Source organism: Pseudomassariella vexata (genome assembly GCF_002105095.1).
Source record: "Pseudomassariella vexata strain CBS 129021 chromosome Unknown BCR38scaffold_18, whole genome shotgun sequence".
NCBI classification, from domain to species: Eukaryota; Fungi; Ascomycota; class Sordariomycetes; order Amphisphaeriales; family Pseudomassariaceae; genus Pseudomassariella; species Pseudomassariella vexata.
Window position 1 is genome coordinate 242,077 of NW_024467973.1, and position 23,566 is coordinate 265,642.

Sequence of the window (23,566 nt, forward strand, 5' to 3'; positions counted from 1 at the left end):
TAATAGAGCAAATACGGCGACGTCGAGAGGTTGGAGCCCGTGAGAACAGTGTGCTGGCAAAAATAGTAACGAGATCTTGTTACAATAGGCTAACCACATAAACTCGACGTTGTCGTGAGCGATATGACCATCTAATATCAAGAGCCGCTGCTCGTCGGGATTAACTGGTTGTGTACGAGGTATAAAGACGCCAAGTCGTAATTGGAGGGTAGAGCGTGGAACGCCCCATCGGAGGGAAGCCTGGCGCTGGGATATCCCTTGATTGATATCGTTGAGAGCGCCTTGAATCGAATTTTCTGAATATTGAGGCATTGTATAATAATAGCCAATACCGACGATAATCTGTTGTGCCGAAGGTTGTTGTAGTTGGCAGATTAGGTGGCCGGAAAGGTGGGGTTGTACGTTACTTCTTTACTTAAACCTCATCAGACCATCGTCTTAGCACATACGGCCACAGGCTCCAGAGAACTCGGGATCCCGTCCGCTCTCCCTTAGATAAGCTGGACACTGCTGGATTAGTAGTTGGGTGGGTGACCATCAGCGAATACCCAGTGTTGTATGTTTTTGCACATTTTGGCTATTTTGGAGATGAATGCAGCCAACGAAGGCTCTGGCCAAAAGTGTACTATGTAGACTTGTAGACCGGCGAGGTTCTCGGCCATAATGCCTTAGCATTTAGCAGGGGTTTATTAGAAGTTCGGCGCTAGGTGGTGTCCACTCCTACAATGGAAAGATTTGGTAGCTACACAAGGCTAAGGTGGGGTTGTACGTTAACATATGAAGACTTACAAACATCCAAGAGCCATAAGCGGCCTGACGCGCCAAGATGATACTGGTCGACCATGACCGGCTTCATGTTGTATAACGTCATCCTGTGCGACTCTGCGTGTCGGCGGCACATCCACGGTGCACACACTTGACGACACGCCGGCTGCATACTGATGCTACCATGTTGATGCGAATGGAAGATATGGGTTGGGTAGACACTGTAGCTGGTTGGTTGGCCCATTTGCGGCGACTGGTGGCCGGGATATCCTGTACTCCACGTTCTCGCATGGCTGCGTCGAAAACAATCCGGGTGAGCAAGTATTACGGATAGTGGAACTACCACAGAAACCTGATGCCCCTCAATTATGACCATTAGCAAAACGCATCTCCGTGGGGTCAAACCACGAAGGAACCTTATCTAAATGCTACGCTGGCAATACACAGGTGAACCCGACTAATCCGCAATCCAAGCCCCCAAAGAAATCTTCTTTATTTTACTCCTGACAGCCAATGTCGTATGGCCAAGTATCAATGCCAGAAAAAAATACCTGAAAACTTTGGCACCTGTCTAAATAGGTCCACTCTGGTAGGCCTTGGGTATCACAAAATCAAAGTCCGGGACATACTCCGGCTCCAGACTGGTCTCTCGTGACCGCGATGACCTTCTCAGCAGGTTCCTGAAGCTTCTCTTCGTCCCCAGGCTCCTGGACCTGGACCGCTTCTGGACCGTCATATCGAGCCCCAGGGCCGAATCCGCACTTGGCGTGCTGTACGCGCTCTGGGCACTTTGCGTACTCGCGGTGCTTCTGGCACTCGCCTTACTAAGGCGCTTGTTCTCGTCGCCGCCGCTTACGTTGCGGCTATGCGTGTGTGATGTTGACTGGGTCCTATCGCTAGCTCTGCTGATATTTCTGGCGCGCCGATGCTCCTCGGCGAAGTCCCGGGTCTGTATGCCACTTGATTCGCTGAATTGCCTTTGGCCCCCACTGTTCTGTCTGCTGTGGATGCGTGAACTTGGGCTGCTCTCTATACCGCCCTGGAAAACGCTGCCAATGCGCTTATGCTCCTCCGTGCTCACGTTCCTGCTGTGAATACGTGAACTCTGCTTGCTGTCAATGCTGGCCCTGGGGATGCCACCGGGATGCTTGGGACCGCCCTCAAAACTTGAATTTCTACTATAAGCCCGCGCGCCTCGCGTGGTCCACGATCCTGAGCTCGCTTGAATAATACCTCTCCCCTCTTCCATGGTGTCGTTGCTCTCCCCACTTTCGCGTTGCTGCCTCCTCTTTCCATTGGCCTCTCGCCGTCTTTGTTGCTTCTCTTCATTCGCCTGGAGCAACTCCATCAGCTTGGCTATTTGTCGCTTTGCCGAAGTAGTAGTTATGACGGTATTCTCACTCTCGACCTCGAGACATGGCTCCGTAGGCTGTACCGCTCCGAACTGCGTGTCTCGGTGGACCGAAGCTTGACCAGGCAGGAAGGGCCAGATGGTGCAGATATCCGTACGGTGACAGTGGTTCCAAAGGTCCGGGTTATCGACATTGTACTCGATAGTAGGGAATAACCAAGCCAGTAGTTTGTCGGTCGTGGGCCTGCTAAAGCCAGCGATGCGGAGGGTGTTAATTTGACCGGCCAACTGGACTAGTGGGCGCGCAGCCGCCAACTCGGCATTTGGAGAACAGTATGCGCGTGGTTCTGTCGTCAAGGGCTATCAGTTGGCCTGATCGCTTCCTGAAAGAAGGCACGGTGTGGACGCAAGGTATGGAGGGGTTGACTTACTCGCTGGTGATCCGTTCTCGGAGTCAGGCTTAATCATATTAGTACGCTGGCCATGGAAGCGGCGTGCGAGAAGGACGAGGCTTTGGATCGGCATACTTCGGCCGTCGAGCTGAATTTCGACAAATTCCGCGACGAGCTTGTCGACATGTGGACTTCCCTCAGATAGTCCAATGGCTGCTGCATCAGCTCCAAACTCAAGCCTGCTGAGATCCAATTCAATGATCATCAACTGCATCAGGTGGCTATACCGGTACATCCAATGGAAGAACTCGGGACATGTCTTATCTCTTACGTATGGTGAGAAGGTGAAGTGGAAGCGATGTGTGGCAAGAATGTACGCCATCAGATCCACCCGCATGGCAGAACAGGCCGATAATGCACCCCGAATAGGTTGAAAGAGATCACGGGTCGTATAGAAGTCGTCGCTCAGCCATACATCTTTGAGAAAAGCATTGAAAGGCTGCAGTCGAACGGGCTTCCTCGGTTTCTTTTGTCCATCGAGTACAACATAGCTCCATATCCGCCGGCGGACTCTCTCAGGAAGGTCAAAAAGGTCATGAGACTCATTCTTTGGTCCCATAGGCTCTTGGAGGCCATGCAATAAATAAAGGCCCCCGATCACTTTGCGAAATGGCTCATCCTCAGGCTCTCCGCGTCTCTCCTTGTAGTTGAGAATGGAGATAATAGCAGCGTAAGTCAGCGACTCGACATTCCCAAACTCGCGTCGAACTTTCCTCTGTTTCTTGAGCAGATGCTCCGCTGCTTTCGTATTGACAGAGGCTTCAAGGTTTTGCCGTGATCTCTCAGCGATTCTCATCACCAGCGGATCCTTGTGAAAAGTCACGTCTACGTCCCGGCTCCAGGGAGGAAGTCGTACTGGCGCATCACTGCAGGATTTCGAGCTCCTATGCTTGGCGATGGAGAGATGTCCGCCTAGCGGAGGGGATTCGAAAGGCATGGGGGTCGAGCTATGCCGACTGGTGCGCGAAAGAGCTGTAGATGATGGTCAACAAGAGATCCAATAAGGGAATACCACGGCAGGTGCACAGGCTTGTGGCCGTCCTGTCAAGGAAGGAGCGAGGTGAGCTGGAAAACTTACGTCGACTGTTATCCATTGTGTTCGTGCCTGCGTTTCGTTGTTTTTACCATGTTTTGGCAGTTGCGTGGATGGGCTTGGAGTTACAGAGTAAGTAACGCAGTGAGGAAAGAAACTGGGTTGAGGGAGCTAAGTTGCGTGATGATCTGCCGTGGGTGCAATATGTCTGGCGCGCCGTTATATGAACTGCTGGCAAAACATCCAAATTGAGTTTGGGTCTAGAAGAAGTCTATGTGGGACGCTGCTGTGAAGGCTGTAGAAGCATCAACCTTAAACTTGACCTTAAGCTTGCTTAGCTCCCGCTTGCCATTCACAACTCAATTCCAGACCTTGAACCTACAGACCAGTCCTAGACAAGTCAATGCGACCTAGCAGTCATTAGGGGAAAGCCATAGGGGCCATGGATGTTCTAGCGCAAGCTAAAAAGGTCCCATTCCAACTATCATGCTTGACACACGTTATTACACATATACGCAAAAACGCGCATCTCGCAACCACGAGAATTGGTAGAGCATTACGTGCCAATGAGGCACATGGGATGGACTGTAATTTCGTGATTGGTTTGCCGTCCTCGGAGCATCAACCTGTTCATGAGATCAACTAGACAACAGCATCTGTTAACACTGCGTAGTACAATGCCCAAGGGCATCACCAACATGGTGACGCTCAAGTCAATGCTCTCAATGATCGATGGTTGGGAGTGTTCTTCCTCGTAGCCAGAGTCTAGCTCTAACACACAATGAAAAAAGATAAGGTACGCCTGTCAGACGTCCACCACCACCCACCCCGGCCATGCGCCACAAGGACAGACCACGGCTAATCGGGGTTGAGATCATCAACACCCTCTATACAGTCTTTGCTTTCGCTCAGGCCGCCCTCCTTGCGGAGAGGTCGAGGGTAGAGTTAAGAGTAACCCTGGTAAAATTTTCACTCTAGGGCGACGGGGATTTTCGTTCATCAACCAGGGTAGGTTCTGCAGCTAAATTGGAAAATTTAGAGCGGGATTTTCTCCTAAAGAAAAGATCTGTGTCGCCGTGAGTTAGCATGGGCATTCTTAGAGAACTGGTCAGAAGCGTAGGGGTACTGACTCTCTGAAGTAAAATCGCATAAGAAGGAAAAAAATCTCCGGAATCCTCGGTGAGCTCAGCAGCATTAAGTACTTGAAAAAATAGCGGTGTGGGGCGGCAGGAACCTTTTAGCGGTATCGCATGGCAGAATCTGGAGTCCCACTTGCCCCTCCAGCTAATAACTAGGGATACGTCTAGAATCGCGGGGCATCAAATTTTACGAGCTGTTGCATGCGTCAGATTTCGACACGATGGATTGTTGTGAATTACATCTTGATTTATCGCCCCTTGAACAACCATTTAGTGTCATCCACAACATCCAAAAATCATGGACGCTTTTGACAAGTTGAGAGCGGCGTCCAACGCCCAGCAAATTCCTGCTGGCTTCAATGCTGAAGACACAACAAACATCGAGGAGGTATGCACCACCTAGCCCCGGTTTTCCTGTCGGTCTACTCACTTGACCCTCCCAGATAGAGATGCAGTTCGCTGTCAAGGCCGTTGAGCATATGGAAACGTACTGGTCGCTACTGGAGAAGATAAAAGGCTCAAGCCTGCGCATGACAAAGCTGGACGACGAGATCTACGAGCATCTGAAGACAGATTTCCCCGAGCTAGACGTTTCCAAGACAATAGATGAGGACGAGATGAAGAGCAAGAGAGGAAAGGAGCGGTGGCGCAACTTCATGATGCAGTACGAGAAAAAGGTCAAGGACTTCAACTTCGGTACCATGCTGCGAGCCGATTCGAAGACCGAGTACACACAGGAGGGGACGATCTTTGTGCCTCGCATGCAGTTCTATGCCATTGAGATCGCGCGCAACAAGGAAGGATTGAACGACTGGATATTCGAGGAGGCGCAGAAGGAGAAAGAGGCAAAATCGTCGTGATGCCTCCATGGATTGGGGAACATAGTGGGCAGAATGCAGGGTTGCAATGCGACAGGTCCCGACTCGACGACTGCTGCAATGGAAAATCTCGTCACTGGAAAGTCCGCCTCCTTGGCCCACTGGGAGGCGGACTTTCCAGTGACGTGATTTTCCATTGCAGGAAAGCTACTGTCGTCGGTGTCTCGTGGCTACTCCGAGCCGTGATGCAAGAAGCAGGGAACCGTTGGCACTAGCGCCAGCTTTACCCTGTTGTGAACCAGAAACAATTGGGTTGTCCATAAGAATTTGACTACTTGATTTTCTGCATGAAAAATTGTGATGTTATCAACATGTGGGGACGTAACAAAGACCTGCTTTAAATATATGAGTTTCTATGTTGCTGTCGGTATGGAAAAAGGGAACAGTTTCCTTTGTGGTGCTTAAAATTGAAAGAACATGATATGTGTGTCCTGTGCTCCAATTCGAAGTGCCTTCCATCTTTAACTCATCGGGTCAAGCAAACTGTGCCGAGTAAAGGTACTTAGCAAAATCGGCGCATTTGATCTGCTTGAAAGTTCGGCGACAAATGACGAGTTACCCAAGAAGGCAACGCGACCCGTCACCGACCCGAAGTTGAACATTTGAAATTATATACGATCTACAACGTTGCGTCGTCAACTCACTGGTCAAGAAAGGTAGATTCGACAATCGATATCCAGGGACCTTAGCAGTCATGTCATCCATGAACTCATCCAGTTCGAATGAAATCGAACTTGACACCATACACGAAAACAACAACCTGTCAACCCTAGCCAATGCCGTACCTGAGGAGGAGCACCCATCCTTTAAAAACCTCTTTGGTTTCACAACATGGCGGCACTGCGGCCCCCTGGCAGTTGGATTGATCGCATCCCTGTTTGCCGGCGCCCTCAAGACCTCATTGGCCATCATACTTGGCGAGATCTTTGCCGTCATTGCCAGATTCGGGCAAGGGCACCTGGAAGCCCCCGAGACTCTATCCCAAGTCTCAAGATGGTGTGTGATACTTACGGCTGCAGGAGTTGCTAGCTGGCTGGCAAACTTTATCTTTGCTTTTTCGTGGACGGCCCATGGCGAGCTGCAAGCCAGGCATGTTCGACGTAGACTCTTCCGTGGTCTGCTGAAGAAGGACATGGAATGGTTCGACCGTCAGTCCGATGGCGTTGCGAGTCTACTTGTACGACATCAGACGTGAGTACCCCATGCGATGTCAATATAGCCATATGTATGCTCATCCAAGTAAAGACAGACACGAGAGTTCCAAGCAGCATGCTCACTCGGTCTTGGTCAGCTGTCCGTAGACGTCGCAACCGCGCTCGCCAACATTTTTGTCGCGCTTTACTACTCGTGGATTCTCACGTTAGTGCTCCTAGGAACTGCGCCCGTGTCGGTCGTGCTACTTGGTATGATGAGCCGTAAAGTGAAGCCGGCCATCCAAGCACAGAAGCAGGAACTGTCTGCAGCATCCAAGCATGCGACGTCAGCCATCTCAGCCAGCGACCTGGTTAAAGTGTTCAACGGAGTCGATTACGAAACATGGCAGTACTTCGCTGCGATACGTCGCTCTATGCAATGCTACCTGACTCAGGCCAAAGCCAATGCATGTCAGATGGGCTACGTCAAGTTCTGGCTCGAGTGCATGTTTGTCATTGGCTTTTACTACGGGGCTGTCCTAGTTAATTCGGGGATGAGCCCTAGAGACGTCATGACGACTTTCTATGCAGCACTTACTGCTCTTCAAGCCGTCGAATCCTTTCTTCCCATGTATCTGATGTTGATCAAGGGCATGTCGGCTGGCCAGGCTCTTCGTTTGGTTGCGGACGATATTAAGCATGATCATCCAGCCCGTAAGATGGTTGGCAGTTTGAAGCCGAACGTTTGTCACGGCGATATCGAGATCAACAACGTAAGTTCACACCATTCTCCGACTTCTATCCGAACTAACACCACAAAGATCAACTTTGCTTATCCCACCAATCCACTCACTCCAGTCCTGAAAAATACCTCGCTGTTCTTCCCGGCTGGAGAACTCTCCTTCGTTGTTGGAAGAAGTGGCTCGGGCAAGAGCACTGTTGGTGACCTGCTTCTCAAGTTTTACGAGCCCACGAATGGCGACATCTTGGTCGACGGCTACTCATTGAAAACTCTTGACGTCGAGTGGCTACGAACCAACATCACACTAGTCCAACAGTCAAGTGTTATATTTCGTGATACATTCTTTATGAATGTTGCTCTGGGTGCCGCTAATCCGAAAAACGTATCAAGGGAGTCTGTAAGCGTCTCTTGTAAAGCGGCTATGCTACAATCCACGCTTTCGCGTCTTCCGCATGGGATGAGAACTAGACTGGGAGATGGCCTGTATGAGCTGAGCTTTGGACAGAAGCAGTGTCTTGCTTTTGCTAGGGCGATTCTCCGAAATACACCAGTCTTAGTACTGGATGAGGTGACGAGTGGTCTGGATCCCACCACGCGCAGAATGATGTTGGAATCAATTCGAAAATTGAGGCGAGGCAAAACGACTATCATCATAACGCACGATGTTGTCCAGATTCAAGATCAAGACTTCGTATACATTATGGAATGCGGCCGTGTCGTACAAAAGGGGTTTAAAAAAGACATCCTCAATCAGAGAAATAACGCATTCGTCAAGCTTGTTTCATCTTCCAGCCCGCATGGCCCCATACACAAGCGTTCGAACCAGCCCCCGAAACGTACGGTGGAGTACGATAAAACTGCAGCCTAGGAGACTGTGCCGGTTGATCCACTCTGTCGTGCGGCTGCACCAGGAGCTAACCAAAGCCCACCCCTTTCCGCCTTTCTCTGGCCTGGAGTGGGGCTGCAGGGTGGTACTTACGGACCTTGGACACCATCTTTCGCAGTAGGTCAATTGACTATGCATACGCAGCATATGTTGGCACAACAGACATGGGAAGAGCCAGAACCAGAGCCAACTAGTATTTACTCTAGATCTAACTCTCTTCGAAAGCGTTGGTCCCGCAAAGAGGCTTCGAGTATTCATACTACCCTAGGCAGCGCGCCAAAGGAAATATCACCGTCTCGGAGCCCCAGGGGCAGGAACTTCCGTTCACCTCAGAAGAATTTGGCAGACAAGCCACTCCCAGAACTGCCTTCCGAGAGAGTAAGCAGAAGTAGCGCGCGCGTGCTGCACGAGATCCGTGGGAATGCGCAGGAGAAGAAGCCTGAAAACAGTACCGCTCAGCCGGCCCGCACGAACAGGCAAAATTCGACATCTCCGAGCAAACATACCGTATTTTCCAGATACTCGACCGGCCATAAGAAGTTGCGTGACCACTCAGTGCAAGGAGACGCAAAAAAAGCCGCCGTGTCTCTCCGGAAGATATATGGCACCGTCTGGCCCGCGCTCGGCGTCAGCGAGAGATCTTTACTCCTTGTAGGGCTTCTCCTATGCCTCGTTGTTGCTGGCAGTGTGCCTGCTTTTTCTATTGTTTTCGCACACCTCCTATCTGTTCTCTATGATGCTGAAAACCGGCTGGCTAAAGGTCAGAAATGGGCTCTCTTCCTTCTCGCCATCGCAGGCGCTGGTGCTCTAGCAACAGTTCTGAGCCACCTCCTCATGGAATGGGCCGGCCAAGCCTGGGTGACCGCTCTGCGTGTTCAGGCATTATCCAGAATCCTACGACAACCTAAATTCTGGTTTGACAAGCCAAAACATGCTCCTAATCGGATTAGTGAGTGCATGGATCGCAATGCGGAGGAATTGCGGAATCTGGTAGGTCGTTTTGCGCCGTTGCTGTTGCAGGTTTTGGTGATGATTCTCATGACCATCATATGGGCACTGCTGATATCGTGGAAGTTGACGCTGGTGTCCCTGGCTAGCGCTCCGCTACTAATTGCTGCCACAAAGGGTTACAATATCATGGAGTGCAGGTGGGAGATGAAATGCAACCGAGCCGCGGAGGGCACTAGCGCAATAATGACCGAGACTTTCACCAATGTCAGCCTAGTTCGTGCTCTAACACAGGAGCGTTGGTTCTACGACAAGCATGATAGATCGGCGTCGTTCACTCTGCGTCTTGGGATCAAGAAGGCTGCATGGACAGCACTGCTTTTCGCTAGTTGGCAGAGTATATTCTGGTTCATGATGGCGCTAATCTTCTACTACGCCACGGTGTTGCTAGCAAGAGATCAGGAAATTACGGTCGAAGCTGTACTCCAAGTTGTCAACTTGCTTGTCTTAGGACTCAGTACTGCGAGTAATCTCTTGAACTCCGTACCGGGAATCTCGGCTGCCCAAGCTACAGCTGCGCAATTGCTATACTACGCCAATCTGGCTGTCAATTCTGAAGACTCTCCTAGTCTACCACCTGGCCGTGGAAAGAGTGCAAGACGCAGTTTCAGTGGTAAAAAGCACCTCATATCCCCCTTTCCGATCCGCATGGATGGATTGTCGTTCTCCTATCCGTCCACCAACTTATTACACGCTATTCGACCACCCAAAGTTCTACACAACGTTAGTCTCGAAATTCTCCCAGGTACTTCAACCGCTATCGTTGGCCCCTCAGGCTGCGGCAAAAGCACCATTGTCTCCCTGCTCTTGGGTCTGCATACTCCAAACCCCATCCACCCAGCCCTCAATATTAGACCAAGCAGTCACCGACACCCCTTGACCTTCGCCGGTATACCGACCTCTGCCATCTCTCTCAGGTCTCTCCATTCCTTGATTGGCTATGTTCCGCAGATGCCCCACCTCTTTCCTTCCAGCATCGCAGCGAACATTGTCTACGGCCTGCCTGAAAACTCCCTACTACGCTCTCAGAAACACATCGAGAAAGCGGCCAGGGAAGCAGGGATTCATGACTTCATCGCCAGTCTACCAGAAGGTTACCGGACGTGCGTCGGAGATGGGGGCCAAGGGCTGTCCGGCGGCCAGGCACAACGTGTCTGCATCGCACGTGCTCTAGTCCGCCGTCCCCGCATCCTCATCATGGACGAACCGACAAGCTCGCTAGACGCGGAAAGTGCCGAGGGGATCCGGTTGTGTATCGCGAGACTAATGAATAAAGCTCGTGGCATTATGACTATCAGCCCCGCAAAGAGCAGCCAAGTGAGATTTGGGAAGAACTTGCTCAGGGAAATTGTGGAGGAGAAGAGGGAAATGGCAGTTGTGGTAGTTACGCACAGCGAGGAAATGATGCGAGTTGCTGACCGGGTTGTGGTTGTAAACCAGGGCCGGGTTGTAGAGACGGGAGCTTATGACGTGCTGCGGGAGAGAGGGGGAAGATTTGCTGAACTCATCGGGGGTGGCTTGCCGGCGGCAGAGCGGAAGTCTGATATGCGGGATCGGAGAGGTCCCCGAAACTCCGTGCGGAGCGATACAACAGGGTTGAAGGAACCCACCAACAAAAGGGTGGACATTAGAAAGCCGGAAGTTACAACCCGAGAAGGTTTTGCTAACAGGTCGACGTGGGCGGGAAGGACTGATGAGGATTGGAGTTCTGCTGGTCGAAATATTCCGACTCCTCTGTGCAGTCCATCCAAGATGAGTATACCTACTACGGGGTCCAGCTTCCGGCGCGATCAAGTTTGACCGGGCCCGGAGCGTGATGGCATGGAGTAGTTCATGTGAAGAAGTAGCGTTTGTCGATTATGTTGAAGGCTAGCTTGTGGTATATATTGAGAGGTCCCGTTCGACAGAACGGCAATCGACTATCATCTAATTCATGCCAAAGTCCTGTCAGTGGTAGAAGCCATTTGTAGGCAAATACATTTTGCGATATGAATTCGCAGCTTGTGACGACGTCATGTAGGGCTGACGTCGTAATTTCAGAAATAGACAGTAAGTGCCCTTGAGAAAAATTCTAAACGCATCCTGTTCTGCGTAAGGTTTAGGATTCAAAATTTCAAGCCGAAGTTGCCAAGTCGACGGGCGGATCTGCCCTTGAAGGGAAGGAAAGAGGTTCAGCTATAGCGGCCCCCATCCTGGTGTCATACCTCTATTCAAGCGACATCTTTCAACATACGTCAAGGAACTCGTTTGGGACGAACTAGACGTGGATAGAAACCGGGGGCTGTATTGGTCCTACGAAGGTGCGTGAGGGATCAATGCCAAGTTGGCCGCGAGGGGCCCTTGAGTACTACAATCCGTGCTTGCCTGCCTCGAACTCCTCCATACCTGAGGCCACAGCTTCCCACAGTAACTGGGGTTTACTTTCTTGTTTAATTGAAGATAATTTTACGATGTGTAAGGAGTTAGGATTAACAGGCGCGGTGGCACACTAGAAGCTTGTACAAGCTATGGAATTGAACATGCAGGTACTATTAGACTGCAAAGGTTATTCTAGGGCCACAAACGCCGTGAGCTCATAATAGTTGTTACCAAGATAGTCTTGTGTGAATGCTTTATCAGGGCAAAGATAAATTGATCAAGTTCTTCGTAAGGACTGAACCAGGCTTGAAGACAGAAAAGATACTGTCGGGCAGGCCATATGTACAAATTTCGCTACCTACAAACACTTTTTCCTTCAAATCTGCTGCGAACACAAGGATTTATCTTCCAAGTAAAGCACTAGCTGGCGTCGCGCCAGGGAAAAATGTCGTAGGAACTGCTGGGATGGGTATACTCGCCGTCAACCCAAATCCCGAGCCGAGATCGTTTGGCATCTTTGGCGCTGAATAAGCAGTTCTATCCCTTGTCAGTAAATCTCTCCACTTTTTCACTGCGAAATAGCTTACGGCGCTGTCACAAGAGTAGTCGTGCTGCTATAACTACTACTACCATCCCCACTCCTCAAACACCCACCCGACCCAAATGCATTTTCGCACTTCCAAGTCACCCCATTGCCTGAGTCGGTCCAAAGATCTACATTCTGGAGTGTGATACTCGTACACGCCACTGCGCTCGGGCAGAGAATCTGGATCGGTCCTCTCTGCGCCCCGTTGGCGCATGTGCCTTTCCAGTCCTTGAAGGTCAGGCCCGTGTACTGCACGCCGTTGCCGCTAGCTTTGGTCTGAGAGGACCAAAAGGCGTTGAGGTCGAGTGAGTAGGCGTTTCCGTGGCCGATAAAATTCTCGAAGGTGCAGTTCTTGACAGTGCCTGACCCGCCGTTGGACTTGATCATGTACATTTGATTGGATTGAACGGTGTAGATGTTGCGGTAGAGAATATTGGATATTTCTGTTGACACAAGTCAGCATGAGATGAATATTCTTGTGGATGAGATGGTTATGGATTCCAGGCCTTACGTGTGTTGGCTCCGAGTGAGCCCATAGCGCTACCGCCGCTCCAGTTGCAGTGAATGTTCTCGATAAGCATATTATTAGCGGGGCTCTGCTTGAGTTATTAGCGACTCGTACCTTTCTTTTATCGTGGTCTGCTTAAATACAAACCTTGACAGTGACACACTCGTCCCTGTTGGTTACTTGAATGTCGTGCACATGGATATTACTGCCCCAGATATCGATGCCATCAAGACCGCCCTCGTCACCACCGCGGATGATCATGTTATAGATTTCCCCATTAGTACAGGTGTCCAAACCCAGATGGAATGCTGGAGCTTTCATTATGTTAGATGTGTTCAAAGCGAAATGCAAACTGCTCACCATCAACCAAGGCAATATCGTGGATAGAGAAGTTGTCCACTTTTCCAAGTCGCAAAATACGAGCGCCGTATTGTTTATCTAGAACTGTTCGGCATATGTTCCATGAATTGATAGTCATGGCGCTTACTGGCGTGGAATATATACCCGTGACCTTGTATAGCGCCTTTGGAGGTGCTGCTGTACATCTCAAAGTCGGATGTTTCTCCGACGTAGATCATGTTGCCACTTGCCGTTCTGTCCACTTATTAGCTGTAGTCCATAATATTTCCAAAAGTTTATATCATACCCGACTCGGTAAATAATTCCATCAATCTGCAGAGCCCAACTCGACCCTCCGGTCAAGGAGGCCCATGTGGACATTCCATAGTCCCCAGGTGGTACGTAGACTGTAGAGATGAGCGTGAGTCATGGAAGAAGCTAAAAAGTTGTGATTACCTGTTCCCCCATTCTTACAAGCTGCAAACGCGGATACGAGAGGCTTGCCGATGTCTGCTGTTTTGCTGGCAGTGCCACCGTAGTTTAATACATTGCAGACTTTATTCCTCTTTGCTTCTCTGGTTGTGGTGGGTCCGACTCGGCCTGAAAGCTGCGAAGCTACCAATGATGGTAGGATGAGCACCGCCACCAGGGATAATGCGTTCAACTTCATCGTAAAAAATGGTAGTCGTATAGCAGAAGATTTCCGCAGACTCTGGCGACGAACGGCACACAAATTTGAGCTTATAGCCACTCCATTATATATCCTTCACATCAGGCCCGAAGCGCCCCGAATCAGTGACATAATACTTGGTGCGGATGATTATCAAAGCACTGTCTATCCACAATATCCGTTCCTAACCAAGCACCACCCGATGTTAGGTCGCCAATCGGTAGTTGTTATCACTATAATGAGGTTGCATTCTATGCACCCCAGACTGATTTGCCGCCGGCATGAGGGGCGTTCCTGGTAGCCCCTATTCGTGGCACCCCGCTTTACCTCAGAAAGGAGCTTGTAGATAGTCAGCTTGAACCAATACCGTTTCAGATATCGCACATTGGCACGTAACAATGATTCGAACCAATAATTTCGCGATTTTTTTAGTTCCGAGCTTCCAGGCTTCTATGTCGATGTCCCCCAGTTACGAGTCGGATTGTGTAGAAGACAGCCAATAGAGCGACACGACTGGCATTCATCAAAGCACTGGGACTCTGTCGGCAGTATTAAGTACTTAGGAAGGTATCACAATCACGAGGCACTGGAGGGGGCATTGCATTCAGGGGGGAACATCATGTAAGTCATGATGACATTGACTCGCTGATTTTTCTGTCGAGTTTTCAGGGCTGATGGATAGGTGTCACGATATATGGTCGTGAGCTTGCGCCACTTACGAATACACCCAAGAACTGAAAGTAGTAGCACTAGTAACATATCTCACTTATTACCCGCTAGACCTTTTAATAGACACATAGTAACATCAATTGATCCAGCCTAAAGTAGCTATGTCGTACACAGCACGGCTCGAGTAATGGCAACCCATAAGATTCAGTTACGCCATAAGTATTGGAGCGCAATTACTCGGAGTACGTCAAAGGAGTTTATAGTTCATACCATGCTTGATGGAACCTTGTGGTGCTTTCCCAGAATGATGAGAAAACATGTTTGGTGAGCACACCGATGGGTTACGAACACTGATTATGTTTCACATACTCTGAGCCATACACACAGTATCTATAGCCTGTTTATTTTCTACATCTAGCGCGTTAGCTTAGAGTCATGTCTCGTGTGCTTCCATGGAAAACCGCCTGGCAACGCGCACCTGATGTAGCTTCTTCTATTCCTCATGCCACAGGTGGTGGCCTTCTCTTGGCGCGCCACTGGCCAACAATTGAAATGGGTCGGGATCAAGTTTTTCTGATTTCTTCTTGCCGAGCCAGACATATGGTCAGGTTGCGCTGGGTTGGGAAGGGAAGGGAAGCGATTGTTGGTGTTGTTGTTGTTGTTGTTGTTGTTGTTGTTGTTGTTGTTGTTGTTGTTGTTGAATAGTACTCATGTACGGACACTCGAGACATAAAAGCACAGCTGACTCCGGGCGACTGCAGGACTATGTATCCTAATTCTATGACAAAGACAACTATTCATGATAAATCTGTTACGTATCTGGCTATGCGTACATTGTTTTTGGCCGTGGGAAAAGTAGGCTTGACCATGGTTGGCCTATAACTATTATCACATTACTATTGATGGTGATCCGTATTGAGTCTCTGGACGGCAAATATGTGGTGGATTGATAAACTTAAGCCTACGTGGTAGAAAACATAGTGTTGCGAGGGACTTCATCAGACGTCAAAATAAGGCCCCGACATCGCTTGGCAATATCCATATTAGTCAAGATACCCCTTGGCAGTCCCAAGATAGTTCGCCCAATGGATATTGAAAACGCTTTTAATGCGAGCAGAGTCCCCATAATTGGTAGACTCTACAGGTGGTTCGACCTACTCGATGTATGATAAATCGATTTATAATTTCGATGTGCGAAAGCGATCAGCAGATCGAGGCCCCAACGCTGAGTCGGACCCTTCAGCCTTTGATGTGAGTTTGATAAGGTTGCTGCTGACAGAATGTGCCATGTTCTAGACGATGTTCCTAGAGGTGAAAAGGAACAGTACCAAGTTTCGCATAGATTGCAGTCATTGTCAATGAGAAGTGGAGAGATTGCCATGTCGCAAGCAGAATTAGCCGCCATTTTGCCAAGGTGCCGAGCCGACTGCCCCGGGACGACTTCACCGCGAACCTCTTGGTTGACAATGAAAACTCGAGTGTGACCTTGGTGATTGCGAACCTCTAAACCTTCAAGTTGCACGAAAATTCTCTCTCAGCCTGCACATGGAGAACTGGTTGTCATACCTAGTCCTCAACTTCTCCAAGCTTCAAGCTTACCTACTACCCCAAACAGCTTGGATCACGATCACGCAATCGGACCCGATACCATATCGGCGCTCGGGTCGGTTCTCTCCAACCCGGCATCTTGGGTGGCTTCATAGAAGTAATCTTGGCAATCTTTAGTGCCAAACCTATGATTGGGTCGTTTATACTTCACCCACATCACGAAGCTGCACACACGCACAAAAGCATGCAAAGAGCGCTTTTTACCCCAGCTAATGTGACATTGTTGGCGCTAAACACGAAGTACGAGATAACTCCTGTTCGCGACTATGTAATAATAGGATATCAATGTGGCCGAGGAGTCGTGGAGACCACCTGCCTAGTCTGGAGTATTAGCCGGGTGTGTGGGCATGGGTTGAGAAGTCTAGACTGCAATATGATTCGCCAAGCCGAAGTTTAGAATGCAGCGAACTGCAGGAGACCAAGAGTTTGAGTACACGAGTGATGGTGGTGTAATATCCTGGGCGTGTGTCGTCGTCATGGCATCCTGCAATGACTGGCTACCCACCCTCTTGGGTTCTGTCGTTGGTTTTCTTTGAATCCCATTGGCAATTGTTCAACCACTTGAGTTCTGGTGTTTGACGAATTTGCGCGCGTGGTTGCCGTTCGCTGTTTCACGATTAACGCGGAACTTCCAAGTCTACAGCTATTCGCGTAAGTGAGGATGCTGTCTTGAACAAGTCACCATGAAGGGCCCTTTTTCGCGCATCCCCGCTATGTTATGGCCGCGGACTAGCAGCCTATACACGCAATTACCCTCACATGGCCTCAGCGAATATGGCGCGCCTCACACGCCTTACACGGATTCTTCGCCCTTGGGTTCGCCGCGGCTCACTTCGGCGTCATGGCGAAATCTCAAACGAACAACTTCACAATCCAGACTCAGCATGGGGTTACGGCGAATTTCGACCAAGAGGATTTTGGCCATATGCGCCTTCCTATTTATCGTACTTATACTCATTGTGAGAGGGAAGTATCAGGAGCGACAGCGACGCATTGAAGAAGAGGCGCGGGAGCGGGAGAAGCAAAGGAATCCATTTCCTTGGGCTAATTTCACCAGGTAGTCCATGGTCGTTTTGAACGAGGTTACGCACGGCTCACGTCCTCTTTCAGATTAGACGGCTTCTACTCAGGTATACGCACACTGATTAAATACGACGAATGTGTCCAGGAGCAGAACGCCATACCGCACCTCGCTATGAAGGTACATCCAGCTCCCCCTCTCGATCCAGTCAAGGTGGATCCCTATATCAAGTCCTCTGATCACCTCAAGGAGTACTACCCGGTGAGCCCCTGCTTCCTCGACGAAGATGAGCAGGTGCCGGCGCCAGATGTGTTCGCATACCCCGGCATACCCACCAACATGACGGGACCATATTTTGGGTCCTACGAAGAGATAGGCGTGAAGGCAGATCGCTGCTGGGAGCGCTTCGGGCGATTTGGACCATACGGATACAGCTACAACAAACCCGAGCGGGGGCTTGGTCTTTCAAAGAGTTCGGAAAGATCTGGGGCAGACAAGGTGGAGGCCATGTTTCGCAAGGTGGACTACACGCGAGTCAATTGGGGCAAGGCACAAAAACGGTGCTTCGAGAAGAACAAGCATCGGTTTGACTCGAATGCGAAGCCGCCCAAAGATCAAGACGAGAAAGGGGCCGCTAAGAAGAAGGCACTCCCGAGGAACGCATACGTGCTGCGAACATGGACAGGGTACGACTACTCCGACATTCAAATGTTGTCACTGCGAGCCATGGTCAACGAGTTGTCCCTCAAGTCGGGCGGGGAGTACGACGTACACCTCCTGGTACATGTCAAGGACACCACACTTCCCATCTGGGCGTCAGAAGAAATCTACCAACAAGTCCTCCAGAAGAATGTGCCCGAAGAGTTCTGGGGCATAACAACCCTGTGGTCAGAGCAGCAGATGAAAACCTACTACCCTGGGCCGTATCCCGCCAAGGACCAATTCGAGAACCACTCCGGCCAAGACATCTTTGGCGTCTACCGCTCAGCGCACTGGGCTCTCCAATGGTTCGCACAGCAACATCCCGAGTACGAGTTCTTCTGGAACTGGGAGATGGACGTCCGCTATCTGGGCCACTACTACGAATTCCACAATGGCGTTTCCTCGTGGGCTGACAAGCAGCCCCGTAAACTGCTCTGGGAGCGTAGTTCGCGCTGGTGGATCCCGAGTCTACATGGCTCTTACGAGGATTTCTCCCGCATCGTGGAGCGAGAAACGGCAGCCAGCGGTGCGAAGCCCATTTGGGGCTCCGTTGAATTCCCCACGGCCGGGTTAGGCATGCTGCCCTCGCCTAATGGCACTACACCGCCAACTCCGTTCGAAGAGGATAACTACGACTGGGGCGTCTTCGAGCCCGCCGACCTCATCACCTTCGACCCACTTTTCGATCCTGCAACGTCAAGCTGGGGATACCAGCTCGACGTGACGGGGTATAATCGCACGCTTGCGCCGCCGCCTCGCAGAGCAGCAATCGTCACCATCGCGCGCCTTTCGCGCCGCCTTCTCAATAGCATGCATGAAGAGACCTGGCGCATGCGGCATACCATGTTCCCCGAGATGTGGCCCCCCAGCGTGGCTCTACACCACGGCATGAAGGCTGTCTACGCGCCGCACCCGGTGTACTTTGATCGAGTGTGGCCGCTCGAACACCTCGATGGTGTGTTTAATCATCCCAAGCTGCCTGAGGGGTCGCCTTTTGGTGGCGGTGAGCATAATCACCAAGGGAGCAGCTTTTACTACAATGCTGGGTTTAGCGGCGCTCTGTGGAGAAGGTGGCTCGGTGCTGTGGAGGCCGGGAATGGGGGATATGAGTTTGAGGAGCCCGGAACGGGGAGGATGTGTATGAGGGGGTTGTTACATCATCCGATTAAGTGGGAGAGGGTGGCTTAGAAGCAGCGAGTTTGGGGTATTCACATTGGCATTTGGTGTTACGGCGTCGTGTGGGAATTGGCCCGTGGCGGTTAGGTTTAGTAATCATAATGCACTATGACGATCTCTTTTTGTGGCTACGCGGGTCGATGGTATGGTGCAAGGCATAATGTATATATGGACTAAACAGGTGACTGCGAACATGGTCGTATATTAGATGATGGCATGGCGGGTAAGCCCCATTAATCGACATAATCACTCACTCTGAGTCTGTTCGTCAAGGACATCAATAATTATTTTAAGGCTATCACAATAAGCATTTTCTCTGCCCGGCTTATCCAAACCACCATGAGAACAACATGTCCAGCAACCGCGGCAGCATGTGTCTGTCAACTTGATCTCGAAGTCTATCAACATACGCTGCGCCTTTTCGATCAGAGTTAACAAGCCCATCCCACACTGGTGGGCCAGGGATAGTGTAATGCTTATACCATCAGTCTGATTCGCGAGAATATTGGGTGGTTGGAAACTTACCGTCATGTTCTGATTTACTTCACTGTAAATGTCAATGTTGATCGAGGGGTCTGCACGAGCATCGAGTTAGCCACTCAACCGCTTGAAATACACCACAAGCTCCTTCAACCTCAACACAAAACACAAACTCACCATTCATACTATACTCCCCTGGAAACCTCGCCAGATACTCCTCCGATGGTACTGCCGTCCCAGTCCCACTAATATTCAAATGCGCACACTCCGGGTACCACTGCGGCTTGCCCGCAACATGTATACTCAAAATCTCATGCCGCACCATATAAAACCCCGGCTTTATGTTCTCAGGTATCGTCACAGGCCACAAATCCGGCGAACCGTCCCAGTTCTGGAACTGCTTCTGCCACCATATGCCCGTCTCCACATTTTCGCTCAACAATCCCGCCTCCCAAATCTTGAACCACTTCAGCTCGTTGACATCAGCTTCCTGACAAGAATATGGCGATTCTGAACCGCATGAGGCGAGCCAGACGGACATGGGGCCCATGGGGTGAAGCCAGTACCAGTACACCGCCGTCAGGTTTTCTCCCGCGCTGATGGGGATGTAGGACGGAGGCGGGGCGGCGGGAGAGTTACATGCTAGGCCCGGGTCGTCGGGAGAGAAGATGGGGTCGATGCTCGCCCAGGTGCGTTGGACCATCCAGGGCTGGCCTTCTTGTTCTGCGGCAGCTTCGTTAGGGTCATAGCTGGAGTTTTGGTGTTAGTGGAGGTTGCTCGTGATGGTGGTTGCGCAGGAGTGGAAAGTCGAAGTGTCTTACCCCCTATACCATGTGTCGCCGACAGTGTAGTTGGAGAGTCCGCCATGAGCGGCGACTCCACTTGCCAGGTAGATAAGAGTTGCTGGAATCAGTGTTGACAACATCTTTCAAACTCGTATCGTCAAGTATCCAAAAGGATCTTGTTTCACGGTTTCATCACTGCGAGCTTGGCAGATCAGTATTCGAGAATCGATAGCGATGCCAAGACGGAGATTTCATGAGATGGCTCGCTTCGAGAAATAAACGCAAATGCCGAGCAGTCTTCTGCAGAGCAAACTTAATTAAATGAAGGCCTTACGTTTGTCGCCTTCGCATGACTTGAGGTGGTGTCCCTGAACGGAAATTCGGAACCGGGGTTTATTGAATTACGGCTTATGCTTATACCGGCGGCTATTTGCAATTGATATAGATACAACTCGGGACGGATGGTTAGGGCGTTTTTCAATCCCCGAACCGTATTCAAATTAGCTGCGAAAATAAAACAAAGAAGGGTTTATCAACCCGATTGGAATGAGCATTGAGAATTCTCTCCTCTGTCAGAGTACGTTGTATCAAGATGTGTTGTTGCCCTTCTGAGTGTTTGACGGTGCTGAGTTGAGTTCATAGCTTGAACATCCCCTATTCCAGAAGGGAAGTGCCGAAGAGACCAAAAACGGCCATCGTAGATCTCCAGGGATTATTTTTACCGTACATATGCGCCAATGTGTGGGGAACCTTGAAAACCTTCGCGTGGCACTTCACTGAAACCCATGACAACCTGTGCGGTCCTGAATCTTGGGTATACTGTGATTGGGATAAATCGGAGATGCGCGGCTCGAATTAGAATTATTCTGATCAATGACAATTCTTGGCATCCCCGCATCAAGACGGGAGACAGGCACCGTGCCTGCATTTGGTCAAGAGATATGATATTAATAGCCATTGCACTATACGATATTCCAAACTGACGACGATCATATTAGGCTGATTGAACGACTTCCCCACACTACATCTAACAGAGAGCTGCTCACGACATGATACCCCAAGTACTATAGAATGTCAAATCAAGCTCGGCCAACAGGAAAGCCATTGCCACGCAATTGACAGACACTGTGAGTAGACTACAGAATGTGAGCCAATGGTAATTCCTAAGGTCTGACTTGGCATTTCACTGGGCGGCTGGATCAGAGACGGCGCAATTCTTCAGAAAACTCCGGTTACCCAATAAGGCGTGTACCACAACCCAAGATTAGCACCCGAACCTGTAGTGAAGAATCCAGGCATTCAGACCTGGGGGCAAATATCGTAGGTTCGGAAACAAGACGAGGCAGCATCTAAGTGGGGGGAGGGCGACGGGAAATGTTCTATATAATGTGCGGGCCCAGCCCCTATCTCAGTGCTGCGATCGTCACGAATACACTCTTTCCATAAACATTAATCAAGAAAATCAAGCCAGTCATCGTCAGCGCAATCATGGCAGGCCGCATGCTCACTGCGGCTCTCCTCCTGGGCTCCACCCTAGCCCTTCCAGCCGAGTTCGGCCTAACCGAACGTCAAGACAATTGCACGGTGGCGTCTACATTTGCGGCCGTCGACGTCCCCAAGCTCAACGACCCGTTCACTTTCTACGATGGGCGCAAGGTGGCCACCAAGGCGGACTTCACCTGCCGCCAGCAGGAAATCAGCAAGATCCTGCAGCAGTACGAGCTGGGCGATTTTCCTGGACCCCCCGATAAGGTCGAAGCCTCCATGTCGGGCAGCACCCTCAACGTCAAGGTCACGGTGGGCACCAAATCCGTCACCATCAGCGCCGCCATCCGGAAGGGCAGCACCAGCCCCGGCCCGGCCATCATCACTGTTGGCGGTGCTTCGCTTCCCATTCCCGGCACCGTCAGCACCGTTGCTTTTGGGAACGACGCCTTCGCTTCGCAAGCCAGTGGCTCGTCTCGTGGTCAGGGCGCCTTCTACACCCTCTTCGGAAACACCCACTCGGCCGGCGCACTCACTGCCTGGGCCTGGGGTGTCGGCCGCATCATCGACGGGCTGGAACAGCTCGGCGCCGCCACCACGGGCATCGACCCCAAGCGTCTTGGTGTTACTGGCTGTTCTCGCAACGGCAAGGGAGCTTTCGTCGTAGGCGCCCTCAACGACCGCATCGCCCTGACTCTGCCGCAGGAGTCCGGGTCCGGCGGAGCAGCCTGCTGGCGCATCTCGGACCAACAGAAGAACGCAGGGGCAAATATCCAAACAGCGGGTGAGATCGTGGGCGAGAATGTCTGGTTCAGCAGTCGGTTCAACTCATACACGAGCAAGATTACTACCATGCCTGAGGATCACCATCTGCTGGCCGGGTTGGTGGCGCCCAGGGGGCTGTTTGTCATGGAGAACGATATTGATTGGTTGGGCCCTGTCGCCACCACGGGTTGCATGAAGGCGGGTCGGTTGATCTACAAGGCTCTTGGGGCCCCTGATGCCATGGGCTTTGACCTCACCGGTGGTCACTCGCACTGTCAATTCCCGTCGTCTTCGCAGGCTGCGCTTACGGGGTACATCAACACTTACCTCTTGGGCCAGGGCACTCCTCCGACTGGTATTGAGAAGAGCTCTGCTACTGTCAATATGGCTGACTGGGTTGACTGGACCCCTCCCACTCTTACCTAGATATTGATCTTGGCTCATGGGATGAGGACATGGATGTAAATATGGGACTGGACAATTGAACCTCATCTGTACACGTCTGTCACTCGGGAAAATTACCGCCCCATATCATAAACATGACACCGGATCTGCAGATGCCATCTTCTGTGAGCTAACTATTGTGGCATATTGGGGCCGGTAGTCCGTGGAGCTGAATAGTTTTGTAACTGTGACTGGACCGCGGAATAAAGATTGAGAAAAACCAATTATGGAACGATAGTCCGGTGCCTTGTTTGACCCTTGATATCTTGAAAATAGTATAAATCAGACCTCAGCGCGAGTGCACCTGTAGTATGCACGACATGCACTCTCCCAGATTCTCTATGATTAACAATAGGTGAATATTAGCAGCTTTATTTTCAACAGGATGTATCTGAAAATAGGAGCGTTCGTGGTCACGTTGAGTCGCCACTCGACTTAAGTATAAGATGGCATCATGGCTACCACAAGAATCCAGCAGCCCTCACCAGAGTGAAAGTTCAATAAACTCAATTTGAAAACAAATACCACCCCTTTTTCCAACTCTTGACTTCACAATGGCAAGATTGCTCGAAAACATCCTAGT

The 23,566-nt window shown here is 50.7% G+C and overlaps 7 protein-coding genes across 7 annotated transcripts; 4 read left to right on the top strand and 3 right to left on the bottom strand.

The window, feature by feature from the left end:
• Positions 1-1,336: 1,336 nt before the first annotated feature.
• Positions 1,337-3,662, bottom strand: BCR38DRAFT_489784 (uncharacterized protein; the record flags this gene model as incomplete). The annotated part of the gene is made up of 3 exons (XM_040864439.1): positions 1,337-2,463; positions 2,548-3,540; positions 3,647-3,662. 3 exons carry the CDS (start codon positions 3,660-3,662, stop codon positions 1,337-1,339), a joined length of 2,136 nt encoding a protein of 711 aa, XP_040710912.1.
• A 1,376-nt stretch (positions 3,663-5,038) lies between these two features.
• Positions 5,039-5,600, top strand: BCR38DRAFT_354159 (polysaccharide biosynthesis-domain-containing protein; the record flags this gene model as incomplete). Its single annotated transcript, XM_040856854.1, has 2 exons — positions 5,039-5,128; positions 5,184-5,600. 2 exons carry the CDS (start codon positions 5,039-5,041, stop codon positions 5,598-5,600), a joined length of 507 nt encoding a protein of 168 aa, XP_040710913.1.
• Positions 5,601-6,312: 712 nt separating this feature from the next.
• Positions 6,313-11,187, top strand: BCR38DRAFT_413699 (P-loop containing nucleoside triphosphate hydrolase protein; the record flags this gene model as incomplete). Its single annotated transcript, XM_040858858.1, has 5 exons — positions 6,313-6,809; positions 6,864-7,524; positions 7,573-8,334; positions 8,524-9,369; positions 9,454-11,187. The coding sequence occupies 5 exons, from the start codon at positions 6,313-6,315 to the stop codon at positions 11,185-11,187; spliced, it is 4,500 nt and encodes a 1,499-aa protein (XP_040710914.1).
• A 959-nt stretch (positions 11,188-12,146) lies between these two features.
• Positions 12,147-13,848, bottom strand: BCR38DRAFT_353772 (RGase A; the record flags this gene model as incomplete). Its single annotated transcript, XM_040856813.1, has 8 exons — positions 12,147-12,282; positions 12,333-12,774; positions 12,843-12,927; positions 12,987-13,153; positions 13,200-13,277; positions 13,327-13,433; positions 13,486-13,585; positions 13,635-13,848. The coding sequence occupies 8 exons, from the start codon at positions 13,846-13,848 to the stop codon at positions 12,147-12,149; spliced, it is 1,329 nt and encodes a 442-aa protein (XP_040710915.1).
• A 2,798-nt stretch (positions 13,849-16,646) lies between these two features.
• Positions 16,647-19,241, top strand: BCR38DRAFT_448664 (uncharacterized protein). Its single transcript, XM_040861239.1, has 2 exons — positions 16,647-17,182; positions 17,236-19,241. Exons 1-2 carry the CDS (start codon positions 16,809-16,811, stop codon positions 19,034-19,036), a joined length of 2,175 nt encoding a protein of 724 aa, XP_040710916.1. The 5' UTR covers positions 16,647-16,808; the 3' UTR covers positions 19,037-19,241.
• Positions 19,242-19,257: 16 nt separating this feature from the next.
• Positions 19,258-20,429, bottom strand: BCR38DRAFT_489789 (glycoside hydrolase family 61 protein; the record flags this gene model as incomplete). The annotated part of the gene is made up of 5 exons (XM_040864440.1): positions 19,258-19,285; positions 19,435-19,499; positions 19,550-19,599; positions 19,682-20,253; positions 20,326-20,429. 5 exons carry the CDS (start codon positions 20,427-20,429, stop codon positions 19,258-19,260), a joined length of 819 nt encoding a protein of 272 aa, XP_040710917.1.
• A 1,360-nt stretch (positions 20,430-21,789) lies between these two features.
• BCR38DRAFT_354083 (carbohydrate esterase family 15 protein) lies at positions 21,790-22,965 on the top strand (the record flags this gene model as incomplete). The annotated part of the gene is made up of 1 exon (XM_040856846.1): positions 21,790-22,965. The coding sequence occupies one exon, from the start codon at positions 21,790-21,792 to the stop codon at positions 22,963-22,965; it is 1,176 nt and encodes a 391-aa protein (XP_040710918.1).
• Positions 22,966-23,566: the final 601 nt, after the last annotated feature.

What these genes read in the sequence shown, in the direction of transcription:
- BCR38DRAFT_448664 (XM_040861239.1), top strand. Translation starts at nt 16,809, where the DNA reads ATGAAGGGCCCTTTTTCGCGCATCCCCGCTATGTTATGGCCGCGGACT. An exon ending in CCTTGGGCTAATTTCACCAG is followed by an intron (nt 17,183 to 17,235) that starts GTAGTCCATGGT and finishes GTCCTCTTTCAG; the next exon opens with ATTAGACGGCTTCTACTCAG.